Source organism: Hemiscyllium ocellatum, chromosome 6 (assembly GCF_020745735.1).
Source record: "Hemiscyllium ocellatum isolate sHemOce1 chromosome 6, sHemOce1.pat.X.cur, whole genome shotgun sequence".
In the NCBI taxonomy this organism is placed as follows: domain Eukaryota; kingdom Metazoa; phylum Chordata; class Chondrichthyes; order Orectolobiformes; family Hemiscylliidae; genus Hemiscyllium; species Hemiscyllium ocellatum.
The window spans coordinates 31,418,097-31,438,793 of NC_083406.1; the positions used below are offsets into that span (position 1 = coordinate 31,418,097).

The 20,697-nt window shown below is 39.4% G+C and overlaps 1 protein-coding gene across 2 annotated transcripts in view; it reads right to left on the reverse strand.

Moving 5' to 3' along the window:
• The window catches only part of LOC132816401 (endothelin receptor type B-like), a 34,514-nt gene extending 14,891 nt beyond the window's left edge, over positions 1 to 19,623 (reverse strand). Inside the window, exons 1-3 of one of the 2 annotated variants that reach the window (XM_060825929.1) lie at positions 18,836 to 19,623; positions 3,508 to 3,620; positions 3,184 to 3,388 (exon numbers count right to left, since the gene is read on the reverse strand). In XM_060825929.1, coding sequence (XP_060681912.1) covers positions 3,184 to 3,388; positions 3,508 to 3,620; positions 18,836 to 19,237 — 720 coding nt within the window. In that variant the 5' untranslated portion in view covers positions 19,238 to 19,623. The remainder of the gene's footprint in view (positions 1 to 3,183; positions 3,389 to 3,507; positions 3,621 to 18,835) is intronic. The other variant, XM_060825930.1, reaches the window with a different exon arrangement.
• Positions 19,624 to 20,697: the final 1,074 nt, after the last annotated feature.

A 20,697-nucleotide genomic window follows, 5' to 3' on the forward strand; every position in this document is an offset into this window, starting at 1 on the left:
CTCTAAGGAAACTAAAGACCTCATAGCTGATTGTGAAAGCGTGACTATACTGGTTTGGCAGAAATGTATCAACACTGAAGACAGCTTAAACTGCAAGAATCAGCTCAGTTTAAAGGAAGCATAAGCAATAAGACAGTCAATAAGTAGCGCATATCTATTGAGGGAATCGACAAATTAATAACTGAAATAATTCAGACTACAATATAGCTTGGTGAATGAATAACTGTGGCAGAGTTAAGTCTGATATCAGATGCAAAGATGACTCAGAAGAGACAATTCAAACAGAATGTTTCCTTCCTTATTTTGCCAGGAAGTGTCCTCATTAACACAGACAAAGATCATGGCAAGCAAGGAGCAATTCTCAAACAGCAGAAATTTGGAAGTGAATATGTTGGCTTTATTAATAGTGTAATCACTGAGAGTCGAAACCAGTCAACATATTCAAAGAATCTATTTTGTTCAGCACAAAAGTACAGGCAACTGAGAATAAAAATGTGCTGACACAGACTGAAGGTGTGATATATACACTGTATAGAGGCCACAACTCAGAAAGACAACCAATGTCTTATTATTCAAAATATTGCAAAGAAATAACCTCCTGTTGTAGAAGTGATGATATCCTCCATGAAGGAATTTCAAAAGATTAAAGGTCCTCCTGATTTAAAGTGACCTATTGATCTCACACCGCTAGAAAATGAATCAATGACAGCAGCCTTCTACTTAGCAAATTACCAGTCCTCCAGTCTTAAGAGAATACAATCAAGGAAAATCACGAATTTGTAAAGTCACACTTAGGGAAGAGGTGCAATGTTGATGATTAAAACAAATACATCAGTGTGTTTGGGTGGAGCTATTATATAAAGGTGTCAAAAGGTTAACACAGAGTAGTTCTATTTGCATGATACACTATGATGATATCATATGGACTTGTGGGTAGAACAGTTTAGGATCTTAATGGAGTAAACCTAGCTATCAGACCCTCCGTAAAGTCTCTGTAACAATGTCTATCAAATCAACATCACCTGTACTTATCTGCTAACATGGAATATACTAGATCTTGTTAAACTTTTAGGGACTCTTCTCGATAGATCTCAGCATGATTTTCCTCTACCACAACAAACTATGCAGAACCTGTAGATCCCTACATTTAAAGAGGATGGTAGCAGCAGACCTATCACATTGTGAGGTGCAGACTCAGTTTAGCTGCACATACAAGTCAAACTACCTCTATGTGTGTAGCAATCATTCCGTGCTACTGTGAGAATCGTAAGTTCTTAAAAGAAAATGAAGAACTCTGTAAACCTCTGAGGGGTGGAATTTATACTTGCCCACTGGTGGGTTTAAAGGTGAATGGGGTATATTTCTGCTGCTAACTTTCCACACATGACTTTTCTGTTATTTTATGGAAACACGTGACAGCCTGCAAGGGTCTTATTCTGTTGCCACCGATAACTTTATTGTGGCACCATGCAGCAAGACCAGCAGTTTCAGCCTTGTGACAATGGGGTGGGGAATGGCTACCTCCTTTGTGAACCCTGTAGACCCCACCCCTCCCCCACTCCTCCAAGGTGAACCCCCCCACCTTTAGCTTTCCACCCTACCTCTTGAGCCTCCCCAATCCTCTCACCAGGGCAGGCCATGGGAGATTTCAGACTTATCTGGACTGCTTAGTTCCTTGATGTCTCAGCTGTAGCCTGTGGCTCCAATAGCGTTGGTGGGATTATAGAACTATGGCTTAGTGGGATTAGTCAGCAGCTATCTAAGACAGCATGTCTCCCTGAGCTAAGGCAGAGGTATCAGCTTAAAGCTATTAATACTGCTCCCAGCATCAAACTACTGCATGGTAGTCATTCAGATGATGCGTGGGCTCCCCTCTATTTTTTAGCTGAATGTTGGTCGGGACCATTGTAGCCTTGTGGAATCAGCCCCATGAGATGTCTTGCTGCCCTCTTCAGTTTTATTCCTGGAGATCCAGGTCAATCCTGGAAAGATGCCAACTCTACTATCCACACTGTAACCCGTGTTGGCTGTAAATTTGCTGGGCCTGCAGTACAAGTCTTTGCTACCCCTGAAAAAATGTGGCAATAGAGAGGGAATGACCCTCTGGAAAGCCCCTGTAATCAGCTTATATTTCTAATGTAATGGAGTGAATTTCATGTTCAGTAATACAAGATTAGATTACTTACAGTGTGGAAACAGGCCCTTCGGCCCAACAAGTCCACACCAACCCTCCAAAGAGCAACCCACCCAGACCCATTCCCCTCACACAATGGGCAATTTAGCATGGCCAATTCACCTAACCTGCACAGTTTTGGATTGTGGGAGGAAACCCACGCAGGCACGGGGAGAATGTGCAAACTCCACGCAGACAATTACCCGAGGTGGGAATTGAACCTGGATCCGTGGTGCTGTGAGGTAGTAGTGCTTGCCACCGTGTCACCCCAAACAGAGCTGGGAAAAATAGTCACTTTTTAGTGTCCACCATCAATATGAAACATTCTGGGGTTAATTATAGCATAAAATAAAAACATACAATTTACAGGGCAGAACAAATTTGGTATCCTTCACTACCAACTTTCCTAGCTACCTTATTTCAAATCACAGTAGTTGTGTATAAGTCTTTCCAAACTTTGAGCTACATTCATAAAGTAGGGTCATGGCCATAATGAATGGCTCTCTATTTTACAAATCAGATCTAAATTCAAACTGAAATGAAACAAGTGTGGAACAATCCAGCTTATTTCATTGAAGACTCTGATTATGCATTATGTTTGACAGGAGAATGAAATTCTATGGAGAATACGTCATCATCCGAGAAATATTTATAAACATTGGTAGTATAGTAAATGTACATAGAAGAAATGAAGTTCCGAATATTGGAGATGTGTGTGAGCATGAAAAATGACAAAAGATATTTTGAGAGGGCCTTTTACTCGAGTGCATGTCTATCCTAAATAGTATCAGTTCTATTCAAATAACTGAACCAAGTAGCTGATTGTCTATTAAAATTCTGTGATTTTATTAAAGAGTTCAACGAAATGTTGTACTTGGTTAATTTTATGCATTAGTTACTGTCATGTCACTATGTGGTTGCAGACTAAATCAGCTGTACCCTGTCCATACCTGATCAGAAAAGGGTATTGCTGAATATTATCCATAAATAAAAATGATGGATCCACATACCTGCATAAATTGACTTTTTTGAACAGGATGGAGCAAGCAGACATTGAATTTCTTTCCTCTGTAGTCTACATTTACCAGGTCAAAGGCTATAGTCTCAGGAACTGCCAGAATAATTGACACAACCCAGATGAGAATAATTTCAATCACAGTCCACATGGGAACTCTGATTCCTTGAATACGGCTCCAGGATGCTACAGCTCGATACCTGAGATTGGATGAATGCATTAGAAAATAACACATTATGCATAAAATGCCTTTTGATAATAAGCAGAGAGAGAGAGATAGGACAGAAATAAAACATATTTGACTGGTGTTTTAAATTACCTGTCTATACTGAGTGCACAGAGACTGAGAACAGTGATTCCAACAGACGCCTTCTGCATAAATGGCATGAGTTTGCATATTTCCACCCCAAAGGGCCAGTCTTCAGCGTGGAGCTGAAAAGAAAAGGATTAATTATAAATTGTAAAATAAAACCATCTGATTCATTAATGTCCTTTAAAGAAGGGTAGTTTCTATCCTTAACTGGCCTATTTGTGATTTCAGCAATGAGACTGAAACTTCATTTATCTCTATTGATATTTAACAAAATACACAATTGTACTTAAGAAGACGGCTCATTACCTTTGGCAGGTGGGACTAGATTGGGTTGGGATATCTGGTCGGCATGGGCGAGTTGGACTGAAGGGTCTGTTTCTGTGCTGTACATCTCTGTGACGCTATGCCCACTGTCTCAAGGACTATTAGACATGAGCAATAATTGCTGGATTTGCCAGTGAGGACCATATTCCACAAATTAATAAAAATCATTCTTGAAATTTGCATTTCTTTCTCTTTTCTTTAGTGATGACCATAACGTATACTTTGCAATCAGTATTTCGCCCTTCAGTGTCACACTTCAGAACCTGCTCCTTGTGCAAAACCAGATGTTGAGGATCAACAGTCTACAATGACTGGAGGACTTACAACAAAATAATCCAATCCCACTTTAAATTCATTCAGGGGATGTGGACATATCTGGTTGGACCACCATATGTTGCCCAATCTTAACTGCCCTGGAAAGGATGATGATGAGCTTTCTTCTTAAATAGCTGAACTCTTTGAGTCTTCCATTCTCCAACAGTCTGCATAGAAGGGAGTTTCAGCATTTTACCTCAGTAACAGTAAGGGAATGATAGTTTAATTTCAAATCTGGATGGTGTGTGGATTGGAGGGGAATTCGCAAGTAGTGGTGTTTCCATTGCTGCCATTGTCTTTCTGAGTGGCAGAGGGAGAGGTTTGGACAGTGCTGTCAGACAATAATTTACATCTTCTAGACGATAACATGTTGCTGCCATTGTGCATCGATTATGAAAGGAGTGAAGGTGGGGTAAAGGGTACCAATCAGGTGGGATGCTTTGCTTTGGATAATGTCAAGCTTCTTAAATGTTGCAATAGCTGGGAACATGCAGGCAATGGGTGTATTCCATCACCTTCTTGGCTTGAACCTCGTCAATAGGCTTGAGGAAGAACAGGGTCTGAGATACTCACCACAGAATTCCTAGCCTCGGACCTGTTTTTCTGCCAGTGTATTTGTATGGTTACTCCAATTCAATTTCTGTTCAATAGTAAACCCAAGGACATTAATAATGAGGGATTCAACAATGGTATTGCCATTGAACAATAAGGGACGACAATTAGATTCTGATTGCCTTAGATTTTAAGACTTTGGAATCCTATTCTTGGACCACACCTAAACTTGAGGGTTTTACAATGGGTACTAATTGAAACCACAAGTGTACGATAGTTTAGCCTAGTGGCATTATATTTGTGACTAGACAGACATCCCATCAGGTACAATATTTTGCTACATACTTTAGGAATATAGTGGTGACCCCGGAATCCGAACGCCCTATTGCTTGAAAAAAATTGGAATCCGAACAATTATTTCGAGAAAATTTTGCCCTAAAATCCGAACACATTTTCAGAATCCGAACACCATGTACCGTTCAGGTTGCACGTTGTTTGTTCAGTTCGTCCCGGGAAGGAGTCGTGAAAGCATCTCTCATGTGTCCATCACTAGTTTACCTCATGTTTTCACCTTGATTTGTGCTGTTCTTTTTAATTATCACCCTTGTGCATTCACCATGGCTCCCAAGAAGAGCAGTGAAGCAAATAAGTGCATTCGCCATTAGCACTCCTCACTAAGGTAATTTTCATAAAAATAAAGTTATTTTCATGCTAGTACATTTATTTCTTGCTTTTATTATTATTACTTGATATTTAGGTCATTTACTCATCTTATTTTACCTTAACCATGTGTATTTGCAGTTAAAAGTTTCTTGAATTTTTTGGGGGGGTCCAGAAATGGATTAATTGACTTTCCATTATTTCTTATGGGGAAAATTGTTTCGGAATCCAAACTTTTTTCAATCCGAACAGCCTCCTGGCACAAATTAAAGTCAGATTCTGAGGCACCACTATATATCAATTTTATTAGCTGACAGCACTGTATCAGTGAGGTATAGGCTAATGTTCAAAACTGTCACCAAATTATCACCAAAGCAATCACTGGGCCCAAGAAGAGCTGAAAACCAGCACTTCAAATTATTCTGACTATGACCACCACCAGTAGTAGACCTATAATTGTCAGCATTTCGCCTTCATATTACACAATTCAAACTGCCCTCTTCAGGAAGCACTCAAATTTGCTTAAAAATTCAGCTGCAAATACAAATATGCATAAGGTTTCTCTGTCTGTAAATTAAGGCCCGTTTAAATAAGTTAGTGCTTTGCATGAAGAGAAATTTTATGGGAATGAATAAGTATGACTGAAACCATATAGTATGATTCCACCCTCAACTCTACAAGTGCATAGCTGGATGTTTTTAATTTTTTTCAGTTTGAGTAGTATGGGAAATTTAATAAGGCACTGCACCTGGCTCAGAAAGGCTCAGAGAATAAATCTGAAGCCTTCAGCTTCCAACCACCACCATTTGGCAGCATCAACTCACTGGATTTGGCACAATATTAAATTTCACATACAATACCATTCTATTTCAGCAAATTCATGGAAATGAGCTTTCAACTTATTTTCATCTGTATTATTCACAACTCATTCCCATGAATAAAGGCATTTTAATGCAGCAATGCTCCTTTGGGAATTGTTTAATTTCTGCAATAAAATAGTTCTTTTCATGAAGGAGAAAAGCTGTTTCGGGAGTTTGTGTGCAATTAGTGAAAGGTCTAGGACCTTGTCGACCTTGACCAGAACAAGAGAGCAGAGCTGAATCAAAGGATGTGAAGCAGGAATCTCTTAACAGTATATTCTAAGATGCAGTTAGGTTCTGCTATAAGGAGACAGTAGTCTAGTGGTAAACAATGACTCATATTCAGGAAATGTGGGTTCAAATTTTACCTTTTCAGGTGGTGAAATGTATATTCGCGAACCAAAAAACTTATCTGCCATTGATTGTCATAAAAACCCACCTGGTTCACTAATGTCTTTTACTGAAGGGGATCCTAAACTGGTCTGGCTTACATGTGACTCCAGACACGAGGGTGACTCCTAGTGCCAGATGGTGAATAAATGCTGGCCTAACCAGCAGGGTTTAATTAAATAAAGAAGGACATGCAGTTTTTTTAAAAGAGTTCATGTGATTTGAGAGCTATATAAAAATGTCAAATCACATTCATACTGGCATGTTATACAGTTCCATTGTACTATTGAGAGGACAACAGGAACAGTGAAACAAGTTTATATCATTCCAACATAAAATGCTTGGAACATTATTCTGTGCAAATAGTATAATTTAGTGCTGGTTGCTGTCATTGTTTATAGCTTGCATTTTCCAAAGACTGAAGTGTCAAAGTCAACAACATTGAGCAAATTAAAAACGGAACAGAAATACATAAGCTGGGCAAGAAAAGAAAATCTCAAGTCATTTAAAGTAATCAGTAGAAGAATGTTAAGATGTTAAAATGCAATTAGCTATTTGTGGTGTTTCCAATGATGTAATGTATAATGAAATTCAAAGTAATGTCATATTAATTAGAGGTATAAAAATCTGAGCCACAGAAAGAAATGGTGGTTAGCACTGCTGCCTCACGGTGCCAGGGACCCAGGTTCAATTCCCACCTCGGGTGACTGTCTGTGTGGAGTTTGCATACTCTCCCCGTGTCTGCGTGGGTTTCCTTCGGGTGCTCTGGTTTCCTCCCACAGTCCCACAGGTGATTGGCCATGCTAAATTGCCCCTAGTGTCAGGGGGAATGGGTCCTGGTGGGTTACTCTTCGGAGGGTCGATGTGGACTTGTTGGGCCAAAAGGCCTGTTTCCACACTGTAAATAATCTAACCTAATCTAATCTAAATTCATTTCATTCCAACAATTTTACTTCTACAATTAATCCCAGGAGCTAACCACCTACATCCTTAATCTCCACTCCACACATCTCTAAACCTCCTCCAAAAGTAGGTTCCCTTGGATTCAAATCCTTTAAGATACAAGAAATAAAGTTTTGAAGTATCTAAGGATTAATCATTGCCAGAAGCAGAAAAAAAATTGCATTTACATGGCATGTTATCACACCTCTAGCATGTCCTAAATTAACAATTTAATGTTGGAATGTTGAAGGTTGAATGTAGTCATGGTTATGCAGATTAAGATATTGCAACTTACATTCATAAAATACCTTTATCTAACAAAACATCCCGAGGCACTTCAAAGCAACTTGTCTGACATAGACATAGTTAGACTTTGTCTGACAATGAACCACATAAAAAAACATTGGGGTCAAATGACAAACTCTTAGTCAAAAAGACAGGTTTAAAGGATTGTCTTAAAGAAGGTCTTCCAAATAGAGAGATTGCTGGAAAAGCTCAGCAGGTCTGGCAGCATCTGCGAAGAGAAATCCAAGTTAACATTTCGGGTCAAGTGACCCTTCCTCCGAACTTGACCCAAGACATTAACCTGAATTTTCTCCACAGATGCTGCCAGACCTGATGAACTTTTCCAGAAATTTCTGTTTTTGTTTCTGATTTACAGCATCTGTAATTCTTTCAGTTTTCATTTGACATCGAATTAGAGATGTGCAGACTGAAGACATCAAAGCTTGAAACCTAGATAACTGAAGGGAAAACCACCAATGGTGAAGTCATTATCATTAGGAATACACAAGATGCCAAAATTCAAGGAGCACAGACACCTCAGAGGGTTGTGGAGTTAGAGGAGATTACCGAGATTAGGAGGGAGGAAGCTCTGGAGGGATTTCAAAACCAGGATAAGAATTTTAAAATAAAGACGTTGCTTGACTGCAAAGCCAACTAGGTCAGCAAACACACAATCTCAGTGGCACTGCTACCTCACAGCCCCAGGGACCCATGTTCGACTCCACCCTCAGGTGACTGTCTGTGTGGAATTTGCATTTTCTCCACACATCAGCATGGGTTTCCTTTGGCTGTTCTGGTTTCCTTCTACAGTTTAATGATATGAGTTTGGTGGATTGGCAATGCTAAATTGCCCATAGTGTCCAGGGATGTGTAGTGGATTAGGCATGAGAAATGAAGGGTTATAGGGTAGAGGGGGTGAATCTGGGTGGGATGCTGTTTGGACGGTCTATGTGGACTCAATGGGCCGAATGATCTGCTTCCACACTGTAGAGATTCTATAATTCTTTGGTAAAGTCAATGGGACTTGTTGAGAGGTAAGACACAGGCAGCAAAGCTTTATATGGCCTAGAGTTTAAGGAGGATTTAATGTGAGAGATTGACCAGGAGAGTATTGGCATAGTTAAGTCTAATAAAACTAAGAAAACATCAGGGCGAGTAGGTGAGGCAATGATAATGTCCAGCAATCATACAGAGATGAAAATAGGCGGCCTTACAGATGCCAGGAATGAGGTTGGGAGCTCAGATGTGACACCAAAGTTGAAAATAGAATGACTTAATCTCAGCCTACTGCCAAGGAGAAGGGTGGAACCAGCATCTAGGGAATTAAGTTTGAACTGCATTCTGAAAACAATGGCTTCCATCTTGCCAATATATGATTGGAGAGCATTACTGCTGATTCAGTATTGGCTGTCAGAGAAGCAGTCTGATATTTTAGCAACAGTAGGGAAGTTGAGAGATGTTAGTGAGGGAGAGCTGGATGCCATCAATGTATAATTAAAAAATAAAGCATTCCTTCAAATGATATCACCAAGAGGCATCCTATAGATGAGAACTAAGATGAAGGAAAGGATAAATCCATGGGGACACCAGAGTTGAGTATGCAGGACCAGAACTCATTGCAACTGGTTTTCTGCCTGCGGTTAAATAGAGGAGAATGGAACCAGCTGAGACCTGTCTGACTGAGTTGAATGATGGAGGAGAGGCATCAGTGGAGGATGGTATGGCAAACCATGTCAAGGGTTGAAGCCAGGTCAAAAAGAATGACACTGGAAAGTTTGCCTTTATTATAGTCACTTGAGCTGACACTTGTGATTTTGTTAAGAATTATTAAGTACTACAATCCAGGCAACTGCTGATTGCAGGATTCAAACATGTAGTTTTGAGAAGAAATGTGAATGGATCTAGGAGGTCACCATATACCCAAGGAATTCAGGGATGAAAAGGAGAAGGGACAATAATTTGCAAGGTCAGATGTGTCTAGGAATAAAAGGGAAATACTGCCGATACTAGAAGCCTGAGGCCAGTGTGAAGGGAACAGGAGAGAACAGAAGTACTCACATAAGGCCTCACAAGCAGAAAATGAATGAACAGATAGCCTGCATTTGGCAATATTTTTGGAGGAAGTAATATTTATCAAGATAGGGAGAACTTCTTGCTCTTCAAATAGTCAAATAGGATATTTTCTATTCACGTCAGCAGGCAAATGAGGTTTTGATTTACCATCTCCTTCCTTTTAAGTTCACTGAAAATGAAAGAAGATGTGCAATGACCTGTTATTGCCGGTACGAAAAGCTCAAATTTACTCTGTTTGTGAAATTAAAGTTCAGGTACATTTGTTGCAGATTACAGTCTGTCTTCTAAGATTTTCATAATCCATATTTTGACAAGCATTTAAGCACATTTTGTCAATCTAGATCAGTAAGTCAGTGAATGTGATATCTTAGCTTCTATCATTAGTTATAATTTTTGATTTCTTTCAACAGGTGAAAACAAAAGTCCTCATTCTTTTCTGCTGAGAATACAGTAATTTCTGATACATGTAGCCTATGCTTGTGGCAAACACCCAAGCGGTTGGTTAATTAAGATGATACTTGAGTGGGAGATTCCAGATGTACACTACCGTGGTCCTAAAACAGTTTGTAGCAGCTTTTTCTGATATAGTCAAGTGCAAAATCTGTGGATACCTTGTCCAACATCATAAAGTATGAATTAAATAGTTTATTTCTGTTAATTAACAAGACATTAGGAGCTACATTTTTCTTCACAGATTTTAACAACAACTAATCAAAGTATCAAATGGCCAAATATGTGGTTTAATGCAATGAGTGCAAAAGAGATTTTTTAAAAGTCACACCTGCAATATCAAAGGTGTCAAAGTTAAATGATTTATGCACATTAAATCAGGACCATTTCGTGGATCCACTCTGGCAGAGAGAGTTACACAAAATGGAGAACACCCATTATTACTTTGATGGAAGCACTATTAATCCAACCTTGTAAAATCTACAAAACTGCAGTCTGTGGGCTCAGAGAAGGTGTAGGATTGCCAATCCTCTAGGATTCTCCTGGAACCTCTTGAAATTAAAGATTAACCTTTCGGAGACTGCTGGAAGCAAACAAGGAGGAAAATCTAAGGGATGTTCACAAAACAGTTTTGTCTTTATTGGCTGGGTACTTGGAGGTAGGAGGTCATGTAAAGAAATCTCCAGGATTAGGAGCAACCAAAGAAAGGTGGCGGACCTTAGCAAGCATTCAGCTCCTGGGAAGGATTACAGAGGCAGAGGTTAAGTGAAATTCAATTACACTTTAGAGATAGCTTACAAATTCCAGAAGATCTGATTATAAAAAGGGTGTGAAAAGTGTAATAAACTCTGAGACATCCTTTGCCTTGCAGGCTCCCATGTTACTGGTTTAATCCAGTTGCAGATTGTGCAAATATTGTCTCAGCAGCAGTTTTAGTAAGGCCTGACTGATCCACCATTGTTGGTTTTGTGCACTGTGTAAGGGAGATATGCCATGACCTTTACTTTTGGGTATGTCACATTGACAATCAAAGGAGACAAAGAGTTTGGCAAAATGTCACAATGCAGCTGAACCCATGCTCAAGCACAGAAAAACAAAATGGTAGCTGGGGAAGGACATTCTTGATTTCAAAAGGATCTTTACAAAAGACAAAAAAATTGCAAAATAGATGTAGAAAACAGCTAAGGATATTCAACTAAACTTTATTCATTTCCCTTTACTCAGGACTACTGTTTAAAATCAAAATTAATGCACTGAGGAAAATATATTTGCAAAATGCAACTAAGAACCTTGCAGTGAATGTGGAACATTATAATCATATGCTCATCCATTTAGTTCATGGCTGATAATCAGCTTGACAGTATAGAAAGAATCCAGCCTGTTCAAACTAGGCCACCCAGTTACCAGGATATAAAGCAAAGAGGGGAACATTGATGCCTGCCATTGAATGTTGTTGTCACATGCAGTAAGCATCAACTCAGATCATACTTGACAGTCAAACTAAAGACATACCAAGAAGGTAAAATTGTCGCTCAAGTTCTAACTCCGTGTTCCTGAATTTTTAAAAATTGTGAATGTAAAGATGAGTGAACTAAGCTATTTTAATTACTGTGTTGACACAGTAGATTCAATAATCTTTATCCACTAAATCAATGAACCTCAGATGTAATCTATTTATTCCAGAGGTCTTACATTATCAATACAATGCTCTTTAGTTATTTGCTACATGATTCATTAACTTTGTGACGACCAAAATTCCAACAGCTCTCATTACGCCAACCTCTTGTGGCAACAGAAAATATATATAGTGACGGTAATAAAATAAATCACACAAAGATAGTATCCTCTTGAGAAGAAACATCAGATGACAGATGACAGATTTAAGACAAGGATTTAACTTTCAATATTGAATATTGAACTAAACTGCTCAAGCTTAGTGCTCAAAAGATGTATGACTTTATTTCCTCATTTTTAATCAAATCATTGACTTGAAATAAGATGAATGCAAATAAATATGTTAACCAATTCTACCACTTGCATGCTAACCAGGCTACACTTGTCACAGATAATCTAGTGCTTGGGTTTTCTATAGACTTTTAAGCTGTTTAAGCTGATAAACATGATGCATATCATATGCACCATGGCATGCACAGTAGTACTCCAAGTTTTGAGATAAAGAGAGCTTGCTACATAAATCATTCAGTATAGCCCAAATGCTTAGCTACATTCATTATCTCTAGTACTGGCTCACAGTCTTACTGGTCTGAAGGGTTCTTATAAGGTTAAAACAGAGTGAAGCCTTTAGATATACTGAATTCTAGGATTTTAAATTGCAGCTGTGGTAGCTTTATTGCACTCGAAGATCACAGCCATGGGTGGCTCTGACAAAACAGAGTGTGATTCAGCTACCAGATTGTATGTTTTTTCCTCTGTAATATATTCATAGCAACAGTTAGTGCAGCAGAAACTTAAAATTATTGACAAGTGATTCACATCCAGTACTTCCTAAAAAGCACTTTTTGGTGTTAATTACAAGTTTTTACATTTAATTCCTATTCTGATTTAATGAAGTATCTGTTCTCTTCATCAAGGAGAGGAAAGAAATTGGCAATGTTTTACTGCAGTGAACTTTGGCAATTTTCCCAATGCCTACTCTCCATGTGAGTTATAGAAGTAAAATATCACAGACTTTCAAGTGCCTCAAAGCTGGTAAGTTTATTATTTTCTGTGCAGTATATAAATTTAAGAAAATGTTATTTCATTTGAGTATGCGTCTACTAAACAATTAAACAGTTTTAGCAATCACAATTGATATGACTTTTCAGTGTTGTAAATTGTCAAGTTTTAGAACCTTGTCCAATTGGACTGTTTTCATGTTAACCAGGAAGATTTCCCACCATTGATTAAAATGTTCCAGATTTGGAAATGTAACGTTATTTTATTTTTTTCATTACAAATGCCATGTTAGTGGTGGCTCAAAAGGTCGCTGTTCTAGCTTTCATTTTTTACTCCAGGGCTCCATCACAAAAATCAAAACTGGCACTTCAGTACAGCACAGAGAGTACGACATTCAGATAAAACATTAAACTGAGGCAGTTTCGGGTGGATGCAAAAGATCTTAAGGCACTATTTTTAAGAAGCGCAGCAGAGTTATCCCTTGTGTCTAGGTCAACATTTATCCTTCAATTGGAATCTCAAAAAAAGTGTATGCATTTTCACATTACTGTTCTGGGACTTTGTTATGGACAAAATCAGTTGCCACGTTGTCTACATTACAACAGTGACTACATTTAAAAAGTTTTTAATTGACTGTGAAGTGCTTTGGTATGCCCAGTTGTAAATGAAAGCTATTATATTAATACAACATTTGTCATGTTGAAAGTTGCGTTATCTCTTTATACTCAGTTATTTGTTAGTTTACTGTCCCCTTCATGCAAGGAAATATGCAGCCAGTGCCTGTTCAGCATCTGGGTGAGGAAAAAGTAAAGATCTCGATGAAAAGAGAACAGATGCAGAATTTCATTGAGAATTTCAAGGGCATATTTTCAACTGGATGAGGTTTTATTATAAAACTTCAAAGCAATTAAAGATTAGACAATTTGAGCAGGTACAGCTAATAGAGAACACTTTATTTCTCTATTCCCTCAATGCTTTGTCCAAATCATATGTCCATATTTAGTTCCCATTAAATGCTTGACCACCCAATTCCTCTTTTGGCTGCTACAGTAGCTGATATTGTAGGTAGCTCCCGCTCCTTAGACATTGCCTCCCTTCCTCTGAAATCCATCATCAAACATTGCCAAAGAAGTCCACTTTCAACATGCTTGGCCTTACAAACTATCATCACACCTTCAAATTTCCTCATCTCTCCAGTATCTTGTATGCACTAATGCATTGCAGATCTGTCCATCTCTCCTGCAGATGTCTTATTAAACCAGTCCGGTTAGATATTCACCCCCATCACATCACCAAAATTATCATAACCGAAGTCACTAACATCATTTGTGACTATGATAGTCACCCTCCTTGTCCTCTTGAACCCTACTTCAGCTTTTGACAAAGTAAAAGCTCACAACCTTTCTCGAACAGGTTTTTACCCAGAGGGCAGAAAGTGCCTGGAACGTGCTGTCAGGGTAGATCATGGAAGCAGATATGATAGTGATGTTTAAGGGGTATTTAGACAAACACAAGACAGGCAGGGAATACGGGGATACAGACCATGTACAGGGATTATGTTTAGGATAACATCATGGTCACCACAGACATAGTGGGTTGAATGACCTGTTCCTGTGCTATACTGCTATGTTCTATGAACTGGTGCATTTGATGCACCAGCCTTGCCTTTTGTCTTTATAGATTTCAGTGTGTTCAATGGTCTGCTGCCCATTATCCATCCTTCATCAAAGTTCTTTTCCCTCTCCTGAAGCATGCAACAAAATTATAATTAATTTTTAAGTTGAAATCCCATCATCGTCTTGGTTATTCCTAGTTCTCTGTTATGCTATGTTATAATCTTTTCCAGCAAACTGTCCTTTTCTCTGACCATACATTTGTTCCAAAAATTCCTTTCACTTCTCGACCTTATCTTTCTCTGCTTCTTTAAAAGTCTAGTTAAAATCCAATCTATTCACAAAACATGTGGTTATCCCTTCAAATCTTCCCTTTTAGAATTACATTTGTGTCGGGTCTTTTGTGTTTCTGGATATTAAAAAAGTACTGCATAAATAAATAACAACTGAAATGTTGTAAAGTCCTGCTTTTACGATTTTCTATCCAAAAGATTAATAACACTATTGAAATGTAAAGTAGCAGAACTGCTAAAAAGCGATTATTAGCAAATTATATGCAATGGCAGGGAAAGCTGATAACTAGAAGTGAATACTAATCTTGATGTCCTACCTGTTTGGCAATCACAGAGATTTCAAAGTATACTTATTGCAATTAAGTTGTTATAGCAATAAGGTAGGATTTTCAGTGCTCCTCATAATTAATGCACCTAGCTTAGCTAAGGTGGAGGGAGTGAGCAACTGAAGAATTTAAATATATTCCACTTTATGCAGCATATACATTCTAATCTGCCCATGGTACATTTGTGAATATGTTTAGATTGCATTGCTAAAACTTGCACACAAACACCTACAGAAATGTTTTGCAAGCAATCAGCAGGATTCTTCCAGTAGTTCTTGTTTGCTGAGCAGAGGCAAAATAAAATGGTAAAGCACACGAAAAGACATGAAACAAAAATCATTGCTGACAGCATGAAACTGTAGTTACAAGAACTATAGTTGATTTGGGAGAAATGTCAATATACCTGTATGTCAGTTCAGGCATAACTACCTAATCCTGTGTTATTGGCAAATTTGATGTTACTATTCATGTTCACCAGATAGTTTCACATTACTATCTCAGTTTGAGCATTGTGCTCTGGTCAAAATGAGTAAGAAAGTTGTCATAGCATGCTACCATCTTCCATTCCATTTTCAGATTCTCGGCACTGCCATATTGTGCCTCAGTTGGACTAACTGACACATAAGCAGAAAAATCTTGGTATATGTTGCTGCACGTGTGGTTGACTAAAGATTAAAGTGATGACATTTAGGATTGGTCCAGTAATAATGATCCTGTTATTCCAAGAACATCAAACAATGTGTTTGTGGAGAGGATGGGTTCAGTATAAGTCTGAAGTACAGACAAAGAACAATGAGGGCAATTTTAAAATAGAGGTGAACAACATTAGCAAGGATGATAACAAATGGGTATCCGATATATTTAGATGACCATCAAGAATAAGCAATTTATGATACCACACTTACATTTTAAAAGTCAACTGATTGTACATTTTAAGCTACACAAGCAAATGTGAATTCAGAAATTGTTACGCTACTTGAATTACACATTGGTATTATTCCTATCATTTACCCCATGTTAGAAATGCAGATAATAGAATAATAGAATACCCTACAATCTACGAACCTGAACAAGCACTTTTAATATGAGCAACTGTTAACTTTTCATTGAAATGAAACTGGAATTTCTTGCAAAATCTCAGGGTATCATCATCATTGAAATATGACAACTGGATAAGTTAATATACACAATATTTAATGTGCACAATGCAAAATATGCGTTAGCTGAATTTTCAAAATTTTTCAAATGCTCATAATCCAAAACATTGATACATTGTCAGTTTAAACAGTGTATGATGTTTAATCTGAAGGTTTCTTTCACCCCATGAAAAGTACATGTGCAATACACACCTATATCTCAATTGCAGAGAACTAATAAAATTGAAATTTGAAAGCATCTCGAACAAACATTTGCAACAAGTAAATTCTGCAAATAATAAACCATGCCTTTGCTAGATGCTAAGTTTGATGTAGCTTTCTTTAAACTTTGTGCAAATTAAAATTAAAACAGAAGGTTTCTTCCTGAGTTCTTGTACAATACAGTGACCATGCTATTGGAGTTATGGTACTTGAATCAAACAGCATTTTCGCAATTTCAATTTAGCTCTCTCAAATTTAAAAAGACTATTCTGTCAATGCTAGTCATTGATGTCAGTATATCAATGTTTAGTGAATGAAGAAAATTAAAGAACCACTGTTAATGCTGAAATTAGACACTTAATGCTAGATTGTCAGATTAGAAGGTCCATAAAGTTAACATTTCATTAGCTGCTTGTCACTAACAGTACTAGAGAATGAGGCGGAGGTGGGTACTGCAGATGCTGGAGATTAGGGTCAAGATTAGAGTGGTGCTGGAAAAGCACAGCAGGTCAGGCAGCATCTGAGAAGCAGGAAAATTGACGTTTCCGGCAAAAGTCCTTCATCAGGAATAATTCGATTTTCCTGTTCCTTGGTGCTCCCTGACATGCTGTGCGTTTCCAGCACCACTCTAATCTTGTACTAGAGAATGACCCTATGTCATAGCGAAGAGAAAACTTAAACGTAAACTATGCTTGCTAAAAAGTAGTGCTTTAGGATTTAATTATCTGAATGTGTTATGCTGCTATTTAGTTGCAATACAACACAAAATACAGCTGGCAACACCTAAGATATAGTGCAGGCTTTGCCGGACTGTAACTCAAACTTTGTTGTGTAAGAACTCTACACACATTTTGGCTCACGTTTTCCTGTAACAGGGCAGTACGTGCCGCTAGTCAGACTTGTTAAAATAATATGAGCTAATCTGGGACCAAAATGAACAGAGCAGCAACTGCATAATCTCTTTTATCAATCAGATTGCAGGATTGTGTAATAAATAGCGAAAGGGCAGGAAAAAGGTACAAATTTAGCGAATTAAATTCGACAGCAAATTAGGTACTATAGCAGGAATAAAGAGCCAGAGAAATATTGGAGTGAGAGTGAGAAGTCATAAAGGACAAAAAAAATCAGTTTTTACATTTTGTTCTAATCAACCTGATCAGAGATGTTATTACACACTTCTAGAGCAGATGGGGCTTGAACTCATGCGCCTTGCCTCAAACACTATCACTCCACTACAAGAGACTTATTAAACCAATGCTTAGAATCTCGGAGAACAATTAAAACCTGAAGGAATAATCTAGTTCACTTGCACTAGCTCATTTTCGCTGCCAGAAATGTCCAGCAATAGTTAACATTTTCCGTTTTGGGAATACTTTGGAATGAATCACACTCTAACCTTCCGTGGCTGAGTTTACATGCTTTCTCCTGAACGAATACGGAAACTTCCCACTGTTGAATGGTGACAGACAGTGGGATGTGACCTTTTTTTTTCGCGGAGCGAACAGCGGAACGGAACTGTGGCTGCGATACAATATCCTTCAGTTCGCTTCCTACCTGGCTTTGACTCAATTTGCTGCAGTATCTGTACGTAAACACCACCAAAGTATGGTTTGCCTTATCATTCATTTCGATAGCAGAATCGCCCCACTATCTCTACATTTTTTTTGCTCTCTGATAAAGCATGAGGGGGGTGTGCAGTCATTAAACAGATTAAATACAAAACGTTCCAGCAAATCCAACGGGGTGAGGCGGGAGAGGGGTGAGTGGAATGGGCATTTTTTTTCTCTTTATCTGGTCTGGGTGCAAGGCCATGGCAGTTTTCCGGACGAGTCGTGTACACTAAAGTTTTATTTCGTTGAGGGCAGTGTTTTACCCCCAGGGCGACACAGACATCTCAAAATGCATTTGCACGTGGAATGAAGTAGCAGTTTAACTACACTTTCAAGGTCTGTGCATCGGTTTAATCGCAATCTCTGTACTCAGCCTCTAATTACAGGTTTCCTGGTATAAATGTAGGGATGTGCTAGCCATTTTTATTTTAAAAAAGGCGGAAAAGTTTACAAAGTGCAAGAGACAAGCTCCCATTGTCCTTCGGGGCTGCATAAACTGCAAAGCACAATCCTCAGCACTACTCCGACTGCTTCTGCCTCCTCTCCCACATCAACACACGGGTTGGGAATTCTCCCTCCCCCGGGATCTCCAAGCCCGGTGTCCTACCTTATAGACGGTGATGGGGATATCGATAACAATGTGCAGCAAGTCCCCCAGAGCCAGGCTGGCGATGAGGATGTTGGGTCCATTCCTCATGTACTTGTTCTTGTAGATGATTCTCAGCAGGGTGGAGTTGCCGATGATCCCCACCACGAACACCAGGCAAGAGACGAAGGTGTTGATGTACTTGAAGGTGCCAGTGATCTCGGTCCGCTGCTTGCACATTGGCCGGTTCACCGAGCGACTCCCGTTCCGATCCCAGCCGCTGGTGTTGGTCATCTCCCGGCCGGCCGGCTTGGGGGCACTCGGCGCGGGTTGAGGGGTTGCGGTCTGACCCCGCACCGTCAACATAGAGGTCTCCCCCAGGGTGAGGAGGACCAGAAAGACCAGGGCTCCTGAAGCGACCATCCTGAAAATTTCCCCCAGAAGTGTTTTCGCCCAGAGCCAAGAGGGGACGGTCACTGAGAGAAAAGGCTTCCTCACTGTCAAGGAAAGAAGGGGCTGTGATGGGGGGGTGGGGGGGGGTGGGTGAGGAGCAGGAAGGTACAAGATAATTCAACCAATTCCACTTGGTCCTTCCCTGGAGGACCAGAGGCTGTGATCTGCCAAACCCAGTCCAAGTTCAGTCTCTCTCTGATAAACTGGACTGGGTTTTTAAAAAGGGGCCAGTGATTTCCAGAAGGCGTTAACTTTCCTGGCGATAGATTTAAGGAGGGAGGTTCCTCATGTGGAGTGTATTTCGAATCACAGCATTTTTTTAATGTTAATGACAAATAGTTTTCTTACATCCTGTTCCCCCTCCCCACGCCCCCGACCATTTCCGTGCAGTAAACACATTGCCTAAACTTCACCTTACTGTTTACAAATCTGTTCATCCTCCCCCTTCTCTCCTCCCAAATAAAAATGTATTCGGCAACCCTCATGTTCATTTCCTCCCGTGTCCCGGGACGGGATTTGGGTGGTCAACTTTTACTAGCTCAGGGATTCCGAGGATTGAGTTTGTTATCAGTCTGCACACACGCACAGTTTAGAGCTGGGGCGGTCAGAAGATTTTCTTCTGACCCAGGGTGAGAATGATCTCCCCGGGCACAGGTCCCATGCACCGACCCACACCTCGCCCCCGTGACTCAAGGTTCTAGGATCTGGGATCTCAGATTCAAGTCAACGAGATCAGCTGCTGCTCTCTGAATTTTTTTAACAAATTCTTCTCCCAAGAAGAGTTAAGGTGTCATCCGGAAACAAAACAAAAGTTACAAATCCCAGCGGCCAGCATCTGTGGAGAGAGAGAGAGAGAGCAAGCTGATGTTTTGAGTTAAGATGACCAGCCCTCCCACCTGCCCCTAGCTTCGTGCTGTTGCCAGTATCATTTTTTTTGGAGTTTGATCTGCAATTTTTTTTTCACACCAAATTCACATCCTTCCCGTTTTCAGCTGGGAATTTGTTCCTCCCAGTTTACATTGTGTAAGATCATGTACAAACCTAACCCTGAATATGGTGAAATCGGTCAACTCAAACAATTAGACATAATTCAAATGCGGAAGTCAATTGAAGCAAAGTACCTCTGGTGCTGGAAACCTGAAATCAAAACAGAAAGTGCTGGAGAAACTCAGCAGTTCCGGCGACATTTGTGACGAGAGGAAAGGTTGATATTTCGTGTCGAGTTTGCTTTTCTTCCACTTGATGGAAAATGAATTGATCCGGTTTCAAACTTGGGCTGCAGAAAATAGAAATTTCCAATCAACCCTCTCTGATCTTATCATTGTGTTTCAGATCTTCCCAGCCAAATCATCATTCGCATTTTCTTTTCTGGTGAGATCTTGGCGGCGTGGAAGGAATGTCCCAATTACTTAGAGAAATGTTATCTCCGG